Source organism: Macrobrachium rosenbergii, chromosome 47 (genome assembly GCF_040412425.1).
Source record: "Macrobrachium rosenbergii isolate ZJJX-2024 chromosome 47, ASM4041242v1, whole genome shotgun sequence".
NCBI lineage: Eukaryota > Metazoa > Arthropoda > Malacostraca > Decapoda > Palaemonidae > Macrobrachium > Macrobrachium rosenbergii.
The window spans coordinates 26,305,092-26,331,861 of record NC_089787.1 but is presented as its reverse complement, the minus strand read 5'-3'; the positions used below and the strand labels follow the sequence as shown (position 1 = coordinate 26,331,861).

At 35.1% G+C, this 26,770-nt stretch overlaps 1 protein-coding gene across 1 annotated transcript; it reads left to right on the top strand.

The window, feature by feature from the left end:
- Positions 1 to 2,649: 2,649 nt before the first annotated feature.
- On the top strand, positions 2,650 to 19,073 carry twf (twinfilin actin binding protein). The gene is made up of 9 exons (XM_067090376.1): positions 2,650 to 3,094; positions 5,902 to 5,979; positions 7,223 to 7,334; positions 8,117 to 8,279; positions 9,561 to 9,632; positions 10,395 to 10,560; positions 10,853 to 10,999; positions 11,345 to 11,466; positions 14,712 to 19,073. The coding sequence occupies exons 1-9, from the start codon at positions 3,070 to 3,072 to the stop codon at positions 14,874 to 14,876; spliced, it is 1,050 nt and encodes a 349-aa protein (XP_066946477.1). The 5' UTR covers positions 2,650 to 3,069; the 3' UTR covers positions 14,877 to 19,073.
- Positions 19,074 to 26,770: the final 7,697 nt, after the last annotated feature.

Genomic DNA, 26,770 nt, shown 5'->3' with positions numbered 1-26,770 from the left:
CCTTCCTGAATGAAGTGTGAAACGGCTGATGTTTACATTTGACGCAAAAGCTGATTGTGGACAGTGGAGAGAAATTGCCGGAATAAGTGAAAGGATTTGAAAGTGTTTGCAAGGGGAAGAAAGTTTAGAGTAAATATGAGTATGAGTAATATCGTGGGAGTAAGCAGAAACCAGAAAGACGGGAAAATGAATGCTATCATAGATGGTACAATCATGAAAATGGTTGACAACTGTAGTAAACATAAAAAAGAATTCGGTCGCAGGCTAAGTGAATAAAAAGGAAGGTCGCAGGATGCATAAAAAGATTGGGAAAAGACTTAAAGTGTCTATAGAGGCCAAGGTGAGAATGTATAAAGAGATTGTTGAGCCAACTCTCCCATAGAGAATGCAAGCATGAAAATCGAAAGTGAATGAGGAAAAAGGGTTGATGTGTTAAAATATGCTGATATGTGCATAGTACATTTGTCGTAAGAATAACTGAAGGGGTGAGATATATGAAGAAATTTAGGACAGCGAAGAAAAGGGAAGGAAGGAGTGTCTATAAAATGCTGGATAAATTTTGTGAAAGATGTACTGGAACGGGAGGGCCACAATGGTGCAGCATATGTGTAGTAGGTTGATGTGCTGCTGATGAGCCCTCTGTGTTTAGGCTATAACGATTTTTTTCGACGTCTAGTGATGCTGTGCCCAATAAAGACATTAAACTGAATCATGTGTTACCGTAAATAGCCATTTTTCTTCTTTATCTTTGTCTCATCTAATGACCAGTCAAATGCTTTGTCTTAAAATCAACAGATCTTTCACTGAAAAATAGTTTTTAAACGATTGTTTAGTGAAATACTATCTCTGGATGAAGAAGCCTAGATTATAGCTGTACTATCAAATTATCCTATTACATTCTAGTAATACATGCCAGCTTATAAAACAATAACTTCATATATTTTAATGCACAAGCAATAGATATGATTAAAAAACGCCATAGTAACATATAGTAACATGGTTGCAGTCATGGCTTTTATTCTAAAAAGTATGACAATCCAGCTTCTTACATTTTAGTATCGTTTCACGCTTAGACCTATCGCTAATTCTTGATACAAAACTAGGGACCACATGCTCATTTTATTCATCTAATGTACCTAATTCACGAAAACTACACAATATATTGCTAAGCAAACATATTAATTATTCATTCTACGTGTACCCATCTTGCTTTCAGTGCTTAGATTGAATACAAATTAATATCTCCAGTAAAAAAAAAAAAAAAAAAAACAGAGCATTGTTAGCTCGGTAGGTAAAATTTAAGCCGGCCTTATGCCAACTCGGGCCTGTCGTAGATACAAGTGTTAAAAAGCTGTAAGTCAAAGATTTGATATCCTATCTATAAGTAATCAGAAGCTAGGAAATCGGACGAACCGTTGACAGTTTGCCAGGACGAAATAAAGTCACCTTCATACTCGCTGGCTGTGGCTACGGTGTGATAACTCATAGCAACGAAACTTTCTCAAAACAGGAAAGCTATTTTTAGACACACGATTCAACTGTACATTCCTTGTTATCTACGAGGAAAACACACCCGAGAGAGAACCATTCGGGTTGAAGACGGAACACTGTCGACACTTTTCCCTATAATTTAACAACCATATCTTCAAGATGGCAGAACCTATCAGCTGTTGCAAAGAGAGCCTAAGAAAATAAATAGGGGCTTTGATAATAGAGTTACAAACTGACGTCCACAAAGTTTCGAGAAAGAGGCAGCTAATAAATTAAGGGCCAAATGAAAATCATTGTTTTCCCTTGAGAGGGAAGTCCACATTATGGGTCTAATGAACGCCATTAGTTTCCCTTGAGAGGAAATCCAATATAAGGGTCCAAAACAAAGCCATTGATTTTTCTTGGGGGGAAATCCACATTATGGGCCTAATGAACGCCATTGGTTTTCCTTGAGAGGAAATCCATACTAGGGGCCAAAACAAAGCCACTGGTTTCCCTTAAAAGGAAATCCGTACTAGGGGCCAAAACAAAGCCATTGTTTTTCTTTTAGAGGAAATAAAAAATCAAAGGTAACGGCAAGATAAAATTGTTGGACAAACCCAACAGTCACTTCCCATTGGGTTTTCCAGTTCTGCAGGTAACGAGGAAAAACAGCCTTCTTTTGGGATTTCCGCTTACTATTTCTCGAAAAAAAAATATTTTTTATGCGTATTCCGTCGTCATATACTATCTTTTAATACAGCAAAATGTCGGTTTCTCTTCCTCTTCGGGTTTATGAGAAAAAACCTACCTAAATTAGAAAGTTTACCCCTCTCTCGCCCCATAGACTTCGCCTGTTTATTGCATCATTTATTAATTAATATCTAAAAATTAATCAGAATTACTTGAATCTCGCTCATATTGCGCATATAAGGGGGTTAGATATATTAAAACACTGGCCAAATTATTGTTCGTTATTTTCAATAGTATTCCATTGCCGCGTTTACATTTTCTTTAGAAAAGCATCAACTTCCTCTATTGCGTCACTTATTAATATCAAAAGCCTCGTAAAAATTCCGTGAATCTTCTCCGTACTGTGAAATGAAGGAGTTTAATAAATAATGAAGGCTTTTTAGATTTATTTTCATAGTATTCCATTGCCAAGTTTACATTTTCTCTGGAAAAGTGGAGAGAGAGAGAGAGAAAGTGCTTTCTCTTTTTCTCCTCCGATGCGAATCTTTTCTGTACTGTGAAAGAAAAGGAGTTTATTAGTAAATTCCTTTTTATTTATTTCTCATAGTATTCCATTCCTAAGCTTACATTTTCTTTAGAAAAGTAGAGAGAGAAAGAGATTCAAGAGAGAGGGAGAAAGAGCTTTCTCTTTTTCTCCTCTGATGCGAATCTTTTCTGTACTGCGCAAGAAAGAAGTTTATCATTAAATTCCTTTTTTTATTTATTTTTCACAGTACTCCATTCCCAAGCTTACATTTTCTTTAGAAAAGTAGAGAGAGAAAGAGAGAGAGAGCGTATGTGCTTTCTCTTTTCCTCTTATGAGTCTAAGCGACTGAGACTGACTGAGCAGCCTGTCAGAGAAAAACAATGTCACACCAGACCGGAATCAAAGGTAATAATGGAGCTTTTATTCAGTCTTATCGTTTCTAAATGTAATATTTCGCTCAGAATTTAATATTTAATTGAAAAATAAAGAGATAAAATTAATATTTTAATAGATTAAAGTTAAATATCGTAGCCTCTTACTGTTGCCTACTTGGGAAGGGGCGTATCATGGTACTGAGGTTATATATATATAAATGTTATTTAACTCTAAATTTAATACGTTTTTAAAAAGAAAAAGAGAAAATAAATTATTTTGTGAGATTATATTTAACTTTAAGGTTGAATGTTGTATTGGTATGGAACTAAGCTTTTCACTTTCTTATCTACGCTAGTTTGAGACTAGGCTTAAGCTAGGCCTATAGGGAAGGCTAGACTAGGCCTAGCCTGTGTTTTCGGTGGAATATGAACATCCTTAAACCAAGTGAGACGTAAAAAATGCCTATATAATAATTTATATTGTTATGGGGTGTGGTTATGCTAGTTCATGGGACTAGGCTAGGCTAGGCTAAATTAAGCCTAGGCTATCCATTTGTAGCCGTTGATGACGACTAGGCCTAATTTATATATCATAGGCTATAGAGCTTCGCTAGTAGCCTTCTGTAATACTTTTATATTGCCTAATGCTGCTTTTGGTAATATTACGTAACCTACACGTTATCTCTGGTAAAACTGGTGACTACTAGGCTGCTAGCCTAGGCTATGTCCCTCTAGTTCTTCAGGAACTACTGTAGTTTACTTGCAAAATGGTTGCCATGTTTAGTACCATCCCTGTGGCGATAAACTTAAAAACATATCCAAAAGACTGTAAATATTAATAACAAAAAAGACATAAAGAAAAAGGGGTGGGTAATTTTAAGAACGAGGGGATCAGGCTCCAACCCTACTTCCGAACAGAAGCTTAGTCCTTTTTCCGATATTTAGTGTTACCTGGGGCAGTCGTAGGTGGAGCAAAGCCCCCAGGTCGGGTCACGGCACAACGCCCTAGGTGAGGTTAGGCAGGTAAGGTCTGGTTAGATCAGGGCATGGTATTCTTGAATAGGTTAGGTTTGTTTTCGTCTGCAGAACCTGTTCCCGTCATTGTACACTTGCTCTGCGGTAAATCTTCCAGTTGGCGACTGGCAGGAATCAGGCCGCAGTAGTAGTTTGCAGCATTACCTTTTGTTAACTCGCGTGCGCCAACTAATGTATGAACAGTGAGTGGTATTTGCATTGCAATAATTTATTTGTCATTTTTGCTTACATGCTAATTTGATTTGTCATTTTAATCTTATTTTGTACAAATTAAGTGCATATAAAAGTTTGCTCATAATATAAATGATAATTACTTATTTCCCCCACTAAAATTACTCGTCCAGTTTGGTAAATTAAATTTAATAACGTAGAATCACTTTATGGCTCTTGACCTATGAGTGCATAGCTTAGTCATGTCATATGAGGGGACGTCCTTCACCAGTCAAAAAGAGCATTTTATTCCTTAGATATTTGTAGTGAAGGACTCTGATGGCTCGCCATTCAGAACCAGAAAGCCGCGAGAGGCCTGAGCAATAGAGGATGGTTATATAATACTGTACTGTATGACCAGCAGACTGAAAACCACATACATATCCTATTAGATTTATTTTGAGATCCAACTATGGTATTATCTCAGCAGAGACTTGACATGTTTCTGTTCCAATTATCATTAAATTATTAGCCTAGTCTTTGCTTCTTTCATCCAAAATGGGTCTACCATAAATTTGATTCATCTGATGTTAATAGACTGGTCTGGGTAGTGTAAATATACATTAAGCACCTTGGCTATGATTACTAGAAGAGGTAAATCCTAACCTAACCTCACCCACGACAAAACATCCTATTTGACAGGGAGGTTTTGCCCCAATGGGACCCCAAATATTTGTATCCACTTTGTAGAAGAAATGCACTTTTAGTTGTCAGATTGGTCCTGTTTTGATGGGGAGAATGTTTAGGTTTTGGACATGCCAGGATCTCAGATTAGACTGATAAGCTTCAGAATCTGGGTCACACTGCTGTACGTTACCTTCAGACTTTGTGATGTGGACTGTTATTCCATATGCAGTACGAATACTGTATCTCAATTCCAGCTTAAGCATAAATTTTTCCAACTGGTTATTGCATTTTTGTGCACAGTGGTACATTGGGAAATGAAGTTGACTGTGCTGTCAGTAATTAATGGCCTTTTGTAATTCTTGTCAAGGAAATAGTTCTCAAGCATGGCTTTTCATTGCAACACAAATAGCAAGTAGCTAAGGATCAGTGATTGTTAAGTATACATGAGGTTCACAGGAAAAATGCTAATTTTTAATATTCTTATTGGTAGAAAATGTGATGGCACTGTAACAAGAAGGCTGTGTATTTGACGTTAGAACGGGCAGTCCCCGGGTTACGACGGGCTCAACTTACAACGTTCCGAGCTGACGACACTTGTCAAATATATTCATCAAAAATTATTTCCCAGGTTACAATGCATGTTCTGGGTTTACAACCCCGATCTGATGGAAGAAATATGGCTCTGAAAAGGGCAGAATGGTCAAAATTTGGAGTTGTTTTTTTTTATGAAATATTCAATAAAAATGCAACTTACATTGTTTACAAGACCCCCAGTTGATTAAAAGTATTTTGGGTTACGAAGATTCTCAGATTACGATGCTGTGTCGGAACAAAACCCCGTCGTAAACCAGGGACTGTCTGTATTTGTTTGTTATGCTAGTTATTTTGATACTGTAATTGGTACTGTAAAGTTTTCTGCAATGTGATGTAAGCATTGTTCTGTAATGTTCGTGTATTTACTTCCAGCAAATGACGCGCTGCTAACTTTTTTTGGTACGTGCCGCAGCGGTAACATTCGAGTCTTTAAAGTCACAATTGAAGATGGTGAGTACAAGTTTATTTAGGTTCATATCTTTTTTCAGTTTAGCTCCTCAAAAATGAGTTATGCCTTACCTTTTCCTCTTGTCATTTCTAGCAGATCGGTTGTATGTTGTAAATAATACTGTAAGCATAAATGTTCTCCTGTAGTTTATGCTGTTATGTACAGTTTTATGTAAATCTGTGACTAAAATCTTACTGAAGTATCTTTTCATGGGCTTTTTAAATCAGAATGGCATTAGGCTTTCATTATTTGAGATTGTTTTAGTTGTAGAATTTTTAGTTTTAAGTAAAACTATTATATATTGAGGGCCAAAGTTTAAAATATAAGTAATGATCTAGAAAATGATATTTTATGAATCCAATTTGATAAATTTCAAAGAAAAACTGTTTGATATGCTGTATACCATGGCCTTTGTTAGGCAAGTTTGGAGGGTCTTGTGGTTATTACAATTACATATCTCAATTAATTATGGGCAGGCATTATCGGCCTCATATGTATGATAATGATAACTTTTTGCTGTTAAAGTCAAACTGTTGACTACTGAAGCAATAGGTTGACCCTAAGTCCACTTAGCTACTAAGGGCATGAAAAGAGAGGAACCAGATTGCAACTGCATATGCCTAGCATCATAACAGGCACCACTGCAGCCAAACTATAATTTTGCCCCCTCCCTGCCTCTTCTAAAATGAGTGGATACATTTAACTGCCTTCCCCAGTGGGTCTAAGGTGATGTACACAGTATATGCTGGCAGTATCACCTGAAAGTAGATGTTAATGAAAACCATCTTCCTTGAAGATATAGCTATCAACCACTGAACCAGTAGGTCGTCATTTAATCCACTCGGCTACTAACCTCGCAAAAGGAAAATCCAATTTAATTTAATCATTGATGAAATAAAGGCCTAAAGATAAATTAAAAGTATGCCCAGTTTATGCTGAAGCAAAAGGGTGCAAACTTGAGTGTGAAAGAGCTTGGTACAGATACCATTTTACAATTGTGGATTTGACAATAAAATTTTTCTGGGAACAGCCAATCCCTAAGAGCCTAATACTCCATCTGTTAAGATATGGTTCAAACGTGTGTCAATTTGGATTGGCATTCATGAAATTGTATGTTGAATAGGAAGGGGCTCTGGATTTTGTGCATAATGGGAACACAATTCAGTACTTTATTAAGAATCATCTAGATTCTGTTGTAGCTATGCAACAGGTGTTCAGAAACTAATTGAATCAATGTCTTAACAGAGGCACTACAGCTTGGGGAGTATCAGGAGGCAAGGGGTTCCTGGGAAGATGACTACAACTTGATGGTTTTGCCATTGCTGCAGGAAAAACAGCCTTGCTATCTTCTGTACAGGTATGTGTTTGCTGTTAGCATGACTTTCTTTATAGAGCAGTTTACATTGCCGTATTGTGATGTACAGTTTACTACCATTTCAGTGGACATGTATTATTGTGGGGTGTTATTGATATTGCCTGGAGGTTAATTGTTGTATACAATGGGAAAAGTAATTAATAAGACTGATTAAATTGAATATATGTTGTTAAAACCTTTGGATTGAAAATATAATCTTGTCACTGCTGTCAAGTACATTTAGCATTTATAGTTGTATTTACATTGTTTTAGGTACTATAAATAGAGGTGACAACATTGTTTTAGGTACTATAAGTAGAGGTGACATAAAGAATGTGCTAAAGTACTTACAGGAAGATGTATGTGGGTTATGTCTGTGCAAATACCCTCTATACTATGTCATTTTGACAAGGGACTTGAGCATAATTGGATATTTATATACAGTATGTGGTAGGTCCTGGAACCAATTTTCATGGATGGCAAGAGGTGACTAGTCCCTTTGGTAACTGGGCCTCTAGCTTTTATTTATAAAATGATTCCTTTATAGCAAGAGTTAGGAGATGGTTCCATCCTAATTAAACATGTTCCAGTGTATAGAGAACTGTTTTTGCAAATAAAATTGCTGCTAATAATCATTATTAGTAAGGATGGTATTTGAGAGTCAGATACGAGATTCATACTAATTTTTTTATGGCATTTGTTCATGAGTCACCAAAACATACCATATTTAAATAAATTTATGTGTTTATTCAGTGTAACAATAATAAAGAGATTGTTTATTTTAGGTTAGATTCAGAGGCACATGGTGGATATGAGTGGCTTCTACTCTGCTGGTCACCTGACGACTCTCCAATCAGGGAGAAAATGTTGTATGCTTCCACTAAAGCTACTCTTAAAAAGGAGTTTGGTGCAACACAGATCAGTGATGAGTTATTTGGCACTGTAGAGGTGAGCACTGATGAGAAGTTAATGTTCTGGACAGTCTGCAAAACAGACGTCATCAGTCAGAAAATCTACTGCTGTTATTTTTACTTAATATTTTACTTGATTTCTATGATTTTTTCAATTTCTGACCAGTGAATCATAATCTCTCTATTATTAGATAGTATTTGTTTGAAAATTTTGTCTTGCCCTTGTGAGTTATTTATAAAACTGTGGTTTATAAATAGAACATGCTGAGAAGATTATGAAATAAAGTGGTTAAGAGTTATGGTATTTAAGGGCTGGAAAATACGTTATAATCATGAAGATTTAGGTGATTTAGTCAGTCAATAAGGAGAGGAAAGGCATTGTAGAATGAAAGTAGTTGGGTGCCAACCATAGGAAAACATGACAAATAAATTCAGACAGAAAATGTTTAAGATGGAAAGTTGTCGTTAAAAAGTACATTTACAAGACCACAGTTACACTGCTAGACTGTTAGGGCTCACCTGAAAGATATTTTCTTTACCCCTTTGAGATTTTCTGGGTTTACAAAACTCATCCATAAAAAAAAAAGTTTTGGGCTTGCTGCATATAAGCTTAAAAGTAATTTTCTTTTATTGCTTATGTAAGTTTGTCTTTCAAGGCAGTGTTGGTCTTGGTGTCATTTTGAAGCCTAACACTGTAATTGTACTTTTTTGGGTATCATGAAAAATAACACAGCAAAGTTATGTAGTCAAAATGAGGCGGTGAAGTTAGCCGAGAACAGAAAAATCTTTCCTGAACAAGAAATAGAGATAATCTTGAAAATATCATGACTAGAGCTCAGCAGGATGATCATATTACAAAGGGGGAAGTTGCAGTGTCATGTCCAGTTGTAGGAAAATGAAACAGTATTTCGGGAATTGAGATAGTTTGGACATGTAATGAGGAACATATAGTCAGAAAAATAGATATGGAAGGAGCTGGATGAAGAGAGCCCATAAATTATAGAAAAAGCGGGTAGATGAAGACCTACAGTAGACTAGACAAGTACAGTATTCAGTTACAGAGTGTGCATGGCAGAACAGAGTTGACGGAGCTCATTTCACATCTTACCCAACAAAGGGGAAATCTTGTGTAAAAATATTAATGATGATGATAATGGTGAGTTAATATCCAGAAGAATTATGTGGTTTAACATTAGCTGAAGTCATCATAACTACTGTTCTTTGATTAGTTTCTAAATACTTACGAAAACAGAAATACTATAAAAAAAGTTGTATGATTCATTATTGTATTATGTGTGATTTCTCATTCTTCTTACAGGAAGACCTCAATTTAGATGGTCTTCATCGACATCGTAAATCGGCTTCTGCGCCAGTTCCACTGACCATGAGGGTAAGTTTGTTGACTGATTCTTTCACTTATTGGCAGGCTTTGCTCTCCCTTCTGGCTTGCATTTCCATTGACTTTTAGAATATCACTATTTAAGAAATTCCGTTTCTTCCTTCGAGTTTAAGCTACCTCATGCTCTCTTTCTCGTATTTTTTTTTTTATTCTGTTGAACCTGAGTTTGAGAAAGGCATCAGGTTGTAGCCCTTGTACAAATTGTTGATATTCAGTTAGAGTGGCTGGTGTAATTCTGTTTTATGTGTGGTTTCACTTAATGAATTAACCCGCTTGATGAGTTACTAGACTTTTTTATCTGGAGAATATTTACTTTTATGGCATGGCTACACTATTGTGCATTCAGTCATTCAATCCAAAGTTTAACTGAGGTTTACAAGGAATCTGTAACCATAAAAGTACTTTTGCTTACAATGGGTTTGGTGAAATAATTGAAATTATCTCAGTGTCTAATGATCTTCGTTTTCTTAGCAGTGTTTAAGTAATGAAAAATTTATGGTCATTGATAGATAATCTTATGGAAATTAGGTGATTTACTTTTGACTGTTTTGCTTTATATGAGATGAATTATTATATAACCTCATGTATTTTTTAATTTGTACTAGACATAATTTTTATCTTGACATATATAATCTTGAAAACTTTTATTTTATTGTTGAAATGTCATTTTAAGAAAATTATTGTGCTGTATATTGAATAATTACTCGTTCAAGTGTTTATTTAAAAATCTTGATGTTTCAAATTTTTGAACAGGAAGAAGAAATGAAAGAAATCAAGAAATTGGAAGTTGGGGTTGATATCGGCATAGATACTAAACACCAGACCCTAGCAGGCGTTGCTTTCCCCATTATGCAAGATGCTATCAATTCCATCAAACGCTTTGCAAGTGGTGAACTGCAGTATGTGCAGATGAAAATTGGTAAGTAGGTAAAACGTTTATCTTTGGTCACTTCACTCACTGAAAAGGCTTAGTTAAGTACATAGTGAGAGTGAATGAAGTGGCTCTGTTTTTGTCAGTGCCTCTGCTGAAGGCTTATTACATTCACCATTCTATATCAACAATGCTGTGGGATGGAAATAAGGAATAGTCAATGTTTCTTACATTCTTTTAAGTATAGTGTATAACTTTGTCTTAAGTGTACTTTGCAAATACAGGAATTTCAATGAAAAATGTTCTGTAATCAGAAAATTATTATATTGTTTCTGGACAGATACAACTGCTGAAGAAATTCAACTTGACAGTGATGTTGCATCGCTCCCCATTGACAAACTTCCTGCTCATATTCCTGATTCTGCTGCTCGATACCATCTGTACCGATATGACCATAATTATGAAGGAGACTTTTTCCATAGTGTTTGTAAGTGTGTAATGCATCTTTCTTTAAATGCGACTTGAACACCATATACAACAATTTTTTGTATGGTAAATTTTTCTTTCAGTTTTTTAAATACTGTACTGAAGTTTTCGCATGGTAAAGAAATTTCATTATTGTTATGTTATTGACTCCTTTAATGCGGTAAAACCTTTGAAAACTTGTGTTTGAATTTGATAAATATTACATAAATTTTTTGTTTGGCTGTATATTTCAATTAACCACATAGAATTGGATCTGCATTGCCCTCCTAAAGATGATATCTTATTGGAAGAAACAGCAAATTGCAACAGTGCAGTTGTCTAACATATCACTTGATTGTTTTTTCAGTATTCATCTATTCCATGCCTGGATACAACTGCCCTATCAAGGAGAGAATGTTATATTCCAGCAGTAAGAGTCCTGTCATAGACCTCCTTGAAAACTCCATAAATCTAGAAATTACCAAAAAGGTAGGACTTTATCATGCAAGTGTTTTGTATTTAGGTTTTACAGTATATTGATGCACCAGTCACTTTGAATTGGTGATGCAATTCCTAATGATACATGTATGTGGTGATTTAATTCACTTATGATCAATTTCCAGATTCTGGTGTGAAGTGGGTTTTATTACTGGTATTTTTGTACTATACTGTATCTTTGGAGATAAGTATTAAAGACCATATTTAGTACAGGTATTTAGTATAACAATAGTATAGTAATGTTTCTTTTCACAAAGTCGTAGTGACCTATAGATAGCTTAACTTGTACCAAGCTCTGTTGGTTTCCTACAAAATGTATAAAACATTATTTACTGCTGTTTTAAAGTAGTTCAACTAGACTGCAAAGTCTCATTCATAGACATAAGTCATACAACAGCGATTAATAAGGATTTTTTATTACTCTGGGAGGACAATAGAAGCTAGGTAAAGTTGAAGAAGTTCGACAGCCATGAGGGAACAGACTTGAAAGTTAAATGCAGGAAGCAGTGCAGCAGAGTATCTGAATTGTTGCTGCACAGAACCTTTAGTATTGTCCATAATGTGCTGTATGAGGCACACTGGTGGTGCCCCACTATGGGGCCAAACAGATAAAAGATGAAGATTGTCATCATCAAAGAAACTTTTCATTTGGTATAAGCTCTACATATGTGTTGGACATTATACTGTTATTTTCAAAGGAATTAAGCAATTTCTTCCACACTTCAGATTGAAAAGTACACGTAAATCACCTGAATAAGTTTTTCAGTCCAGGCTATCTACTATATTGCTTATGAATCTAACTAGGGTGCTGAGCTTCAAACCAAGTTTTCTTGTATCTGCCTTTAAATAATCATGCGATCTGAAGTGTTCAGGGTTTGGGATGTAAGTGAATTAGTAAGCCTCACATGTTAGTACTCCTATTACAACAGTCCCGCCAAAGCTATCAAGGTTGAGGGCTGCATTTCTGTGCAAGATTTAAAATTGCTATTTTTATGGAGGCTTGTATCTTCTTCGAACACATCCCATTCATGGTTTATATAGTAGTTTATTTCTAAGCAAAGCAAATGTAAGAAATTAGAAAGAAATGAAGTGTTACATGTATTTAAGACAGTCTACAAACCGTAAAGCACAAAGAAAATTTAAGCCTTCCAGTAATTCATTAATACATGCAGACATGGGCTCGGCACCAGATAGTGGCTGTACGGATCTCAGTTCAGGTCGCCATGTATTCATGAGTTACTGATACTGGTATTTTATTTGTGTATTTTATCTTTGTAGATAGTGTTCAGTAAATATATTAATTTCTTGTTTATTTCTACTTCACTTACATTTATTGACTTTTGTTTAGAGTACATGCTTTTGTTTAACATCAACAACTCTGTGTTTATGATAAACTTTGTTACTCCCCTCTTTTGATTTATAATTTTCAAAATGAGAGATGTTCCTAAGCAGAATACATCTCTCATTTTGATAAATATTCTTTCAAAGTTCTATTTTTCTGGGGGTATTATGACTAAGGCACAGTATTAAGCCTACAGCTATTTGTGTACCATCTGGATTATTGTGTAAGAATACTCTGGAACCTGGTATGCTTGGCTTTTAGGCTTTTTTTTTTGTAATTCCAGTCTCTTGTGATATATTGTGTTTAGGATCCAGGCATTGATAGAAGACAGTGATATTTTCTGATAACATGATGTTTCTTTTGATATTTGGAGGCTGCTATAGCCAAACGTCAGATATGTCAGTAATTTTGCGATCTTATTTATGTTTGTACTTGAACACACAACTATAATCTGATGAGAGGTGTGTTGCTGAATGTAACAGAAATTTTACATCATTTATGAAGATTCGAGTATTTAACATCTGCCTCGCTCTCTCTTTCTCTGATTATAAAATCTGAGGGTAGTTAATTAAAGTTTTTCTTTTGAGTATTACTATTTTTCTTATCAGGATGATTATTGTATCAAAGGTTGAGGGATTATAATGGAAATTTTAGCTCCAAATGCAGAGAAAAGAGAAAGTTTTACTGAAGGGTAAACAAGATGTAGTTTGAAGTTTTCTGTGTTTCATCTCTTACAGTATTTAATTTTTTGTAACATTCATATTGCTACAAAACAAAGAAGTTATGCAAGCTTAATAGACAGTGCTTAAAGTTCTCCCATATACTTTCAAGAATATTTTGTTATATTTATATGCTCACTAAAGTAATCAGAATGGCCTATGGGGTAGCATGGCTTGTTGGGAATTCAGATTCATTATTGATTGATTTATTTTTAAGAGAGAATGTGCGTATGGCACTTTTGAAATGAGTCCCAGCTGAAGAGATTCATAGTAAGGTACCTGCTGTATTTTAATATAAGAATACTGTATATATCTGGGGAATTTTTCAGTCATGAAAAACAGGTTCTGACGTAGGAAAATCCTATTTTTGGTAGCCACAGTTTGTTCTCAAAGCTTGTCTTCCTTTGTAGTTTTCTTTATTGAATTTATGAGATTCATTCTTCCATGAATTTGGCCATGTAACCAAAAAGTTGTAAGGCCAACTGTTGCTGGAATTTTAGAGTGAAGGTAATTTTCCACTTATGTTCTGGTATATGCATTTTGTGATTTTTTACCCTGCTTTTTCACATTTCTCCTGCTTGTGGCCCATTTATTTGCTTGCAGTTTTTCATAATGTATACTGTATTGTGCTCATGATATGTAACTACTTTGGTTTGTTTTTGTCATGTGTTTTATCACTTGCCAACTCCATGTGATTAATGTGTACAGCAATCCAGTATAGCATATTATTTGTAATGCCTAAATACATAACGTACAGTAAAGTGCAATGTGTCTAGTTGATGAGGATAGTTTTAGGTGTTCTGTTGATTTGATGAATATCATGTAATCATAAAGGAAAATCCAAAATAAAATTTCCCGAAAGATAGTAGTACAGCATCATAAGCATCTATTTTCCCTGGGTTGTCATTCTTATGATATCTTGTGTTCTGCACTCTACATAGTGAAGACACTAAGGTGACTTATGGTAGGAACGGCTGGGAATGTTTTGCCTGGTATTTATTCCTTTTGTTTCAAGTACATAATCAACACTTCATAAAATGTGCACATTTAGCATTTAGTTATGAGTGAAGTAAGAGGTTGATAGTTTTGGAGCTGAAAAATAAAATATAATTTTGGTAACGTAAGTTAATGATGGAAATGTTCTCAGAGAATTATATCAAGATTCTTTTAAACAGCTGGAAATTGGAGAAGGTGCCGAGTTGACTGAAGAGTACCTCTTGGATGAAATTCACCCCAAGCGAAACTTACACCGTCCCAAATTTGCCAAGCCAAAGGGCCCAGCCAACCGAGGGGCGAAGAGACTGACACGTGCACCAAAGGATAGTCAAGTAGAGAGTTAGTTCTATCGTGTGACATAGTCTATTAGTGTATAAGTTAATGAGTCTTTAAGAAGCTTTGACTGTGGTACAGTACATTTTTATATGGATTCTTGAGAACTTTTTGAAAATTATGGCAAAGAATATTTTGTATGCACTAATGTCCTTTGTTGGATTTCTTTTTGTACTTGGAAAGTTTGAGTGCTATTGATTGTCATTTCTACTGTATAACTAGAAAATGCCATTATATTGCAGAGCTTCGTATTTTTGGTCTGGTGGTTAACATTGTTGATTATAGGAGCTTTAAATGCTATGAAAAGGACTTTGAATATTTTTTTAATCTGAGGTATTTTGACTTGTTAACAGTATTCAAAGTTTGAGGATTGTACAGTACGTGATTTGTTATCTGATAATTAGTATATGCTTTACCTTTGAAAAGCGAGCTTTAACGATGTGGTTTTAAGTGACGTTGGTTTTAGTAGAACTTGCAACTTTGGTAGGTTGTTGAAAGAGTTAACGTGTATTAAGTTTTGTTATTTTTGAGTTTTATGCTGTAGCCCCTTAGTAGAAACTTTTGGTTTTGGTTGAGTTTCCTCTTTAGTGTTTTTGCATCCTTTGCATTTAATTTAGTTGTATGCTTTATTAAATTTTACTTGAACAACTGATCTTCACATTCTTCCTTACACTTATTCTATATTTTTGACTTCAAGGCATTTTAATTGAAGTAGATATTCACAGTTACTCTGACTGTATGAAATTTAAAAAAGCACCTCTTCACTCCTTTGTTCGAGTTTTACCAAATGGAGTGAAATTCTGTTGTACTTGAAGTTACAGTGCTTTTACCCTCCAAAATTTATTTATCCTTTTCTACCATAGCTTGCAGGATATTTCTCCTTATTATTGCAGCATCAGGTGATGCAAGTTTAGTGCATGATGAACAAAATACCTAATTACTGTAACCATAATTAACGTTTTCACAAAACTTATATATTCCATGTTGATGTCCTCAATTGCCTTTGCACAATAGTTTATTTTCTGCTGGAATGCACTGCACCGAGCAGAATGCTCAAGTATGGTTATAATAATGAAGTTAAGAGCAAAGTGAATGATTGAATAGAATTTTAAAAATGAAGTACAGTCATAGCTCTTAGCAGGTTGTATGTCCAGTTTTGAGAAGTACTTGTTAAGCCTAATGAACATCAGAAGGACCAAAGTTTCGAGTTGTGTTTAGATAGAAAAAAATATTTGATGATGATTGATGTGGAATACTGTCTCCGTTTGAATATGGGGCCCTTGTGTCATCAAACAGAGACCCTTTATATTACCAAAGATAATTTATCAGTCTAGGTCTTCGTTAGTAAAGAAATAATTACTGCATCTTTAGAAATGGACTTGCTCATGTAAAGCAATTGGAACTTGGTATTTAAGTTAAATAATACTCAATTATTTCATATCACCTTGAGAAACTCTTGATGAGGAGCAGTTTCAGGGATGTTGCCAACTTTGTATCTGCAGTTTGTTTCTGGTTTAGTAGTTAACATCAGTAAATGTCGAAGGTGTCGTATATATTCTCAGGATTTTTCAAGATCTTTTTAAAGGTGCTACACACTTGGTTTGATGGGCAGAATGAAAATATGAAAATCTAAAAGCCAGAAACACTGCTGGATAATTTATAATACAAATATAAACATTCTTTGGAGATTTGAAAGTCGGGTACATTTGCAGTTCCAGATTTTACCATTTAGTTATGTTTCATCTGGTGAATTTGAATTTTTTTTTATAAAATATCTTATGACTCGGAAATTCAAAGCAGGCCTAGAAGGTCATCCGTAACGATATATTTTAGCTCAGTGAGACTGTTGCCAAGAAGGATATAGTTTATTTTACCTTACTGTGGAATACTATATTATCTCGAGTGTATACGTTTGGCGTAAGAATTCATAATAACTCCAGATAAATGGCATCTTCTGTTGTTATTGACAAGTGAGAAATCAGCCTTGATATTCAGAAGAATCATGGCTATACCATTTCCAAGGGATGCATATTAGAAGCTTGATTCAACCATGACCCTAGCATTCCAGTTCCAGTTAGGACTTCCATCCATGTGACATATCCATTGCCTTGTTTCACTTTTCACAACCATTTTTCCTCTTCCAGCCTCCCATCAGCCAGGATTTCTCAGAAAATGTAATGTGCAATACTTGCCAAGCATTCTTTCACATGTCCTAGGATTACTGTGTGTATTTTTCCTTGATTGTGCGGACTGTTAAAGCACATATCATTTGGCCATTGCTTGTAGCACCATCATGTCCATTCCTTTGCAACTACATAGTATAAAATGAATTGCCATAGGTTTAGAGGAATTACTGTGTATAATTCAGGCTTCCCTGTTAGCAGACAGTGTGTGTTTTGTGGCATAATTTGTTTCATATATTGTCAAATTGCATTAACTTTGTAAGCTAAGCTGCCATACATAATCTTCGAACAGTTTAACAATAGCTTTGCATGTGTGTTGTCAGTTGTGGAGCAGAATCCTTATTTCATAATTCCTGAAGTAACTCATATCTTTTTCCGAATGGTAACAAACATTGCAGTTATTGTCCTTTTTAATCTAGAAATAGAAGTGTGAGCAATATAATCTTAAAATAGATGCCTGTACTGGGAAAAGTCTAGCAAATAAAAATGGACATACAGACATTTAATCTACTGATTGTGTTTGTCAGCTATTTAGAGCACATGTATAGATGTAGGTCTATTGAAACTGGAGCATGGATAGTTTTCCTATTTTGGTTTGGTTTTAAATCGGTCATTAACTTATGATGAGTTCTTATATATAGCTGATAAATTACATTGAAAATGGTATTAAGGAAATGTAAATTCAGGTTTACTAACCTAAGTGTAAATTTGTTTTTCATATGGATTTCTCTGTAAGTATTTTATTTCTCTTCACGCTGTTGGTGTTGCTGTATGTCTTGAACACACATCAGTAGATTGTCAATGTATGTACATCATTTGTTTTGATACTTTACTAGGAATTTTGAATATTTTTTATCTCATCCTGGCACAATCATCTTAATTTTAATGAAAGTGCTTGTGGAAAATAATACACATTATCATGACATTTTTCTTATTAAGTTTTAAGACAATGTGCATGAATGAGACTGAAGAACAGTGTACCTGCAAACTATAAATCAGTAAATATGAGGATGCTAAAGTTTAGGCGTTGACAGTTTTAAAATGTGACGAACTTGCAGTGTCAGTATAAGAGTACTTTCAGAGAGTGGTGTTTTTTCAGCCGTGCGTGTCTGCATAAAATGAAAAAATGTCGCTGCAGTTTGTTTGTTGCCAAAGAAATGTGAGGAAGACAAAGTAATTTAATTTAATTGTTATTTGCAATTTAGTCATGCATATGTAAACTTATAATTAGGAGAGGAACTGTTTCATTGTGTACCGTTATGATAATCAACTAACAGAATCTGTAGTGAGAATTTGTTTGATCTATTCTAGTTCCTGGTTTTCCTACAGTGAAGTCCCAGATGGTATCATAAAGTCTAGGTGCCATCAGTCGCTAAAACCTGACTAATCATGTCTACTGAAATCCCTTGTGCCATCACAAATCATGTACCACCAAATAGTTCTCTGGTTTTCGGTGCTCTTTCAGTTATTTCACGGTATGTAGTTGTTTGATATTTTTCCTTATGGTTTGACCTTCGCTGGAGGATGGTACTGACAGATTACCAGTATGCCCATTCCTTTGCCTTTGTAGTTAATACAGATAACATTTATAACTGATACAGGTAACATTTAGATAGGCAAAACAGGGATGAAGCATGTGGAATTTCAAAATAACAGGGTATCTTTCTGTTTACGTTAAGGCACGAGTTTGAAGGTTCAATGTTCCCACTGCCATCTGTCGAACAGATAGTAGAGTACAAGTTACTAATCCAAATTGTTTGTTGTTGGACCTGCGTCACACATTAAATGTGTGTTCGTCTATGGTATAAAATCATTTAGTCTTTCCTGGGTTTTTCTTGGTGTTTCTGATATTACTTTTTTGTATGCAAGAATAGCCAGGGTAATTAAATAAGTGATGACTGGATAAATTTATATTATGGAGTATATACCTGTTATACAACATTTGATATGATTTTTAGTGTTGTATATTGATAAGGAATTTATGGTTGAGTAATTTTATAAATGTATGAATTCATACTTTGACAATGGTGGTTTTTGTACCCTCTTTCTGCTGTGGTTTAAGAATACTGTACCAGCTTACTTTTGATATTCGATAATTATTTTATATTGAAGAATTTTGGAAATTGTATACTCTATGTACCTAGAACAGCACTTGAAACACTCAGACATGTTCAGACCTAGAACAATACTTTAAACACTCAGATATGTTCAAACCTAGAACGGTACTTTAAACACTCAGATATGTTCAAAATTTGCAACACAGATTTTGCTTTCCAGACTGAAGGTGTTTGAAATAATTTGATAAAGTTGGTGATGCTGGATAATTTTTTTTTATGGTGAATGCCAGGCTGTTAATAACTGAAAGGTCGTTATAAACTTAGTGCTTGCATTGCCTTCTGGTAATGTTAACATCTTTTTTGGTTAGACCAAACACATTACAATTAATGGATGTGCGAGGTCTCTCAAGGTATGGATAGCTCCATCAAGCACCACTGTTCACGATGTGCATGCAACTTGTCTGCGTCAGCAGGACTGAACAACAGTTGTTGTCCTTCAAAAGCACTGATCGTGTACAAACTTCACAAGAAGACATTTGTGGAAAATGATATATTTTACGGTGTACAAAGTAATCTAGCAAGAAAACGATTACAAAGGGCTTACTAGAATCTTCAATCCAATCTGTTAATGTCACTCAAAATATTTCAGTTCTGTTATACCCTTCTTCAAAATGTAAAATAAAGAATTGTTCGGGCAAGTAGTATGGAAGAGTTGGTTTGAAGGTCAGCAGTCAGGCTAAACTAATGAGTACAGTAGTAGTAATGTTCGATGAATATATTATAAAGTAAATTGTAAGATGGTTTGTATGATAATTTTGATTTAAAGGTCACTGGTCTGCATAACCAATGTCATTATCTACCCTTGGTCTGAAGAAAATGAGAAAGAGGGATGTAAAACAAAAGTTGGGGTTGACACCAAAGGAAGTGGTAAATCTGTATATTTACGAATATAGGTTATAGTAAGGACCAGGGAAAAGGAATGCAGGCAAGGAGTCCAAGTAATCAAAGGATTACTGATTTTCTCATACAAATAAGGAGGAATGTGTAGACAATGAAATATTGTACTTAAAGGTATGAGTACAATAGACAGGGAGATGACACCTATTACCTCTTAATACTGTGTAACAGTAATGAACTCTTAGCAATTGGAGAGTGAAGCAGATAATTAATTTTTCAAGAATTAAAAGAATAATGTCAAAAGTATTAAAAGTCTAACAGTAATATGAACTCTGCATTTAAAGCTATGAGCACTGTGCTTGCTTAATGTTGAAAAAGGCATCCAAGTATAATAAAGTTAATAAGTTATTGTTAATGAGTTTTTAAATGTTTTTGCAGTTATACTTTTGAATAATGTCTGGATTTTTAAATGAAGTGTTCAGCCTTAAGAGTGTCTGGCTAAACAGTTATGTACTTAACTAGGTGAATTCCACTTTGTAGAAAATGAAAACAGTCAGTTGGGTTTTTACACTTATAAAATGAAGCCTATTCCTTTTAGATTAGTATTCATGCAAAGCTTGATCAACATCACCATTGTAATTGTTTTTATGTCAGGTTTTCCTTTTGTGTGGTTAAGTGTATAAAATGAGTTCTGTCCACTCAGGTGTAGGTCATGCAAAATTTTTATAATTGTCAGAAGATGAACATGAACTCTGAAAAAAGATAGTGCATGAAGGATGACGTTGAAAGTGGGAATGATTAGAGGTAAAACAAAATAATACTTTAGATTCCTGTATTCCTGTTTTTTTCATCGTAATGAATAATTGACCACTGACTAACACAGGGTAGCTGTGAGCAAAATGATGATAAATAAGTATTTAAGAGATGAGACCAGAAAAGACCATGCCTGCCTCAAAATGAGTTCATGAGAGTTTTGAGGCCAGGTCTCAGGATGAGGAAGATGACCTAGAAGGACCACTTTTCACACTGGATGTAATCTCCCAGGCCTGTCACAATGCAGGCAGTGTGAAGTTGCAGTACTTTTATGGAATGAGGATGCTGACAGTGCAAAGTGAGTAGTATTGTCTAATATAGTTCATTGTTGGAGTAAGTTATAGAAGATTGTCTATAAGGTACTTTGGATGATGGTCAAAAGTCATAATTTACATTCTTGAAAAAAGTAAACAAACACTTGAGTAATTTTGTCTACAATACAAAGACCCTGGGGTGCTGCTTGCATTTAGAAGTATAATCTAATAATGGTGAAACAAACATCTTTTTTAATAGTTCAAACACCAAAGACCCCCCCACCTCTAAAAACACTTATAACTCCATATTTTAATAGTTCAAACACCAAATACATAAAAAATGTATATTTAATCACGAAAATAAAACAGTATGAAATACAGTAATTAGTGAATATTGCTCTACAAAGAATTGGCGACTTTTCCGTGAATAATTTGGCGATATGTTCCACAGAAAAATCCGCGAATAGGTGAAGCCGCGAATGCTGAACTGCAAATAAGTGGGAGTTGACTACTACTTAATCTTACATGATGATTTTTTGTACTGTTTGCAACAGCTCAAAATTTGGCCATCTAATACTGGCTGAAATTTAAGTATTATCCATAAAGCATTATATTTCTGCCTAGATCATGGGCAATTATAATCGTTTTTAGAGGGGCCTCAAGTATTTGCGGATATTAGCTATTTTGCAGTGGTTGTGGTCCCCATCCCGCAAATAGTGGGGGTCGACTGTAGGGGGTCGACTATATATATGTATACATATATATATATATATATAATATAATGCATATATAAAATTTTTGTATTATATAAGCGGAAACAACAGTTTGATTCCCATAGGGGGATATTGCTGTCAGTGCATCTCGCGTGGTGCAATGTAGGCATTACTTAAGGTTCTTTGCAGCATCCCACTGGCCCCCAACTGCAACCCCTTTCATTCCTTTTACTGTAACTCCATGCATTTTCTTTCTTCCACCTTTACTTTCCATCCTTTCCTAACAGTTGTTAAATAGTGCAACAGTGAGGTTTCCATCTTGTTACACTCTAAAACCTTTTTGCTCTCAAGTTCCCTTCAGTGCTGAATGACCTCATAGGCCCCAACTCCTGGCCTTTGGCCTAAATTTTATATTCCATTCCATTCCACAATGGTTTGATATTGGCTATTCTATACAGTTGTGGTTTTGCTGGTAAACGAACTGGAAGGTGACACTTAAATCACTTTGAAGTAGGCAGGGCCCTCATCTATTAAAGTTGTTTGGGATATGATTAGTTACGTTTGAAAGAGCATCACAAGTTCCTCATTGATTCCTTTATGCCCAATGGTTGGTAGTAAGCAAGTGCTTGGATTCAGAGCCCTTATTTAGGGACTTAAATATAAACAACAGCAGTCTTAGAAAGTGCAGGATTTGGTTACAAAGGAAGAAGAGAGTGTTTGCTGGGATAAGTGTATATGAGGAAGGAACGAAATCCCTAAGTGGTGGGGTAATGAAATGACAGGTTTAGTGAGGGAAAGGAGAGATTGTCTGATGTGCAGTCGTATGACAGAATACAGGACGAATTCAAATTTTTAAAGAAAAGAAGTATGAAGTTGCAGTAGAAGAAAGCAAATGTTGAAAAGTTAATGAGTAAAGGACGCTCAGAATAAGATGCAAATGTAGAAATGTTGTCTGAAGAGAATGCTGTCCTGTCGAATGCTGGGGATAGGAGAGGGAAATATTTTAACACTGCGAAAGTTAAAGGAGTTAGTGTGGCACTGAGAATGCCTGTGGAAATACAGTTGGATCTATTGGCTGACCAGTTATATCAGGAGAAGGAAAAGGTTTCAGATGAATGATTGAGAAAAACAATTGTTTTGTTTGTTGCTTGAGGGAAAGGTAGTGGAAGTGAATTTAAAAACTGTAAGAGCATAATATTATTAACTTGACCAAGATTAAGGTATAGTAAGACTTAGATTTAGGAAGTAAAAGATAAAGGAATGATTTACAGAGAAAGAGTCGTGATTAAGGCAGAGAAGAGTGTATGTGGACATTATGTTTATACAGTTCTACAAGAAGTTTGAAGGTAAAGAGGGAAAATTGTATGGGAACACACGGACCTAGGAAAAGCTTATGGTAGTATAGGTAAAGATGCAATGTTGAGGTCAGTAGTAAATGTCAAGGATGAAGAAAAAACGAAATTAGTACGTCAAAGTACAAGTATTTTAAGTAAGGTAGGAGGATCTGTGCAAAATATCTGGAAGGGGATTGCCGAGCTGTTTTCTTCACGGAAGTGGAATGTAAATCTTGAATGCAAAGACAGAAAACAATGTGGAAGCTTTTGAGACGTGGTGTAGACACAGAATAAGTGGGTTGCATGAAAGTGATCTGGTATTTATAAGTAACAAATAAAGCAGAGAAAAAAGGCTAACACGGGGGAAAAGGGCTATCAGTTTTCTTGGGTGGTCTGGTCACAGCAGGGAAATGAACAACTTTAGCTTGGTGAAATGTTTGTCATTCGGATGCAAGTGGTGCATTAAAGCTAGAGACAGAGACTTCGGTGTGTGTGTGTGTGTGTGCGTGTGGAAGCCGTGAACTCGGCTAATGTGCCTTCTGTAGACCTATACGAATTTGATGCAGCTGACGCTGCTGAAGTTTTCTTCAAATGGATTTCATCCTTGATTTAACAGTTAAGTGATAACTAGGCCTATACCAATAGCCTTATTTTGTTTACATTTTTACGGCACTTCTCATTTTATTTATATACTTACTCTGCTAAATCATTAATGCTTCTTACTGAATACTCACCCAAACTGGAAAGCACGAGCACAAACAAACATAAACAAGCTCATTCACGCAGTCTGTCATTAGAGCCGAGTATAAACAATGGCTTAATATTTACTATGATACTTCTGTACCCGGACTGCGCTTTTTGTATGTGGTAAACAACTTTTATTGCTATTTAATCAATAGGCCGTGCAGCAGAGCGCATGAAAAATGCAAGTTGTTAAATGGGCTGTTGTAGGTGATTGCTCTTGACTGAAAATTAAAAAGAAACTTAGAATCTCGTTTTCTGCGGATTATTGTATCGGTTGTTCTTTCATAAAGAAAACGTATATCCCATTCACTGATGGTCACAGTACACTTATTATCCCAATAATTTGTAAAGTTATTAAGTATAACCAGAGGATGACTACAATCAATGCTCTGAATAGATAATATATATATATATATATATATATATATATATATATATATATATATATATATATATATATATATATATGTATGTATGTATATATATATATATATATATATATATATATATATATGTGTGTGTGTGTGTGTGTGTGTGTGTGTGTGTGTATTTATGTGTTTGTGCGTGTGCTATACAGTACAGGCGTATATACTGAATCTACACACTGTTATCTCCCCGATCTGTAGAGTACTCTCCCATACGGATTCGCATTTGTGTAAATTCACTGCTAATCTGATAAACAGACGTTGTCCTGAGGGATCGCTAATAACATGAAGTTAAGGAAAATATTCGCCTTTTGTAAATTGTGATTATGACTTGAAGCTGTTAACTGTAAAAAAATTCTGGAACATTGGCATTTTAATAGTGACTAATGGCCTTGTGTACCGCACAGTGAATGCAGATTTGATCTGTATGACAGCAAGATATCTATTTTCTCCATAGTTCGCTATCCGTTTTTATTCGAGAATGTCGCCAGAGTTCGCTAGTACTACTACTACTACTACAGTTTTTAAGAGTAGCCTGTGCACTTACTCCCTCTGTTGTTTATGGGGTCCTCATTGTGGTCCACTGTCTCTTGCACCAAACCGCTTTGGTACATTGTAAGCTTCAGTATCCCGTTTCTTACGAGGTGGGGTTGCCAACCCAAGTTCAACCCCCATCTTTTTACCAATGCTTTCAGTCCAGTTTAAGTCCGAACTAAGAAGTAGAGTTGCTTTTCACTCGTCTGCGAAAGCTTCATTAGTCTAGCAATTCTGGTTTTCCCCTGTTGGGACGCTTTCCAACTGCGTTCGTCCGTGTCGGCCTAAAACAAAAACTCAAACGGATCTTTATCCAACACAGCCATTATGCCTCCAGTGACCCACGTCACGAGAAACTATTTCACAACATTGAAGCTTCATACAATAAGCAGCAAATACAAATTACAAGATATGAAGGCAGTAATGTGAGCCAGTCGTTATTGCGAGGCTGGAGCTCTCATCTACGTAATATATCACACTAGAACACTATTAACTTGTCTTAGAGCGGGACGTAATAGCCTTAGAGATACTTATGCCAGTACAGTCTATCATGAAAAGAGATGTATGACTGTATTAGCGACATTGTGTTACTCGTATATCCGATCATGGGATTTTCCTGTTATTTCCTTTTTGTATATGCCGTAGATTACTTTTTTATATATATATATATATATATATATATATATATATATATATATATATATATATATATATATATATAGTGATAAAATATTCCTTTAGGTGTATTTAAGAATTCTATTTATTGTGATTAGTTAGTATTGGTTTTTCATCAGAGATTTCTAAATTTTTATTCCTGTTCATTGTAATCATTGTGATCCCAAGTCCCACACATCATTATCATCGCCTCAAACTTCATTAACTCTTTCTCCATGAAAGCTTAACTCATCATCTTCATAAATTATGTCTGCCAAGTTTTTGTCATTTCTCCAATATAGATATTCTCTTCCATCTCCGACAGCTTTTTTTTTTTTATCATTCTATGAAAAGGGCAAACAGCAAAGGTGACAGAACATTCCCTTGCAGCACCCCACTTTTACTGCATTTTTTTTTTTTTGACAAGAACCCATCAACGTTAACTTTGCATTCACTTTGTACCGCGATACTTTCAATGAGGTTTTCATATTGCTTTATCTAACGAGAATCACATAGTTACGCAAAGCCTTCCATTAAATTGGTCTGTGGACGGTCATAATAATAATAATAAATTTTCTACTGTTTGTGTGTGCCCATGCGCACACACAATGGCATATCTAGACATACAAGTTTCCCATTTTAAAAATTATTATTCTTGCAGCCTTTTCCTCAAAACAATAAATATCTAAAAGCCTAAGAAAGCAGTGGGCTTATTGGTTAGAAGTGATTCTTCCTCATTCAGAGTATTTTGACAATTGTAAGACATCTTGAATCTAACTTAGAACAGTGGACTTCGAGCTATTTTTCTTTTCATTTATTGGTAAGATTTTGAAAATCATTGCTTCTACGAAAATAGAAATCTTTGAATTTTTCTTGGTGACTCGCATGTTAATGAGTTTCTTTCCACTTATTCTTCTTCTTCCTTGTAGCCGAGTTGATTAAGGGACTTTTCCTTAGAAAGTTTACGAGTCTTGTAGCTATGCCCGGTGGATTAAAGTACTTTGTAGTCTAGTATTACGCTTACTTTGGTTCCCTTTTAATGGCTTCATTCCCTCTTTGTTAAAACTGATTACCAACTTTTTCTCGCAATTTTCACTGCAGCTAAGATTGTTTAGGCGCTAAATTATAACTTTTAAGATTAATATGCTAGGCAAAGCAATGGGGAACGAATTAAACTTTTACTAGAAGAAAAGGGTAAAGCAAACTTCCTATTTCTTACAATATTCATTGACCAATACAGTAAAAAGGTGAAAGATGAATATGATCGCATACTATATTATTGTTTGTATTCTTGAGA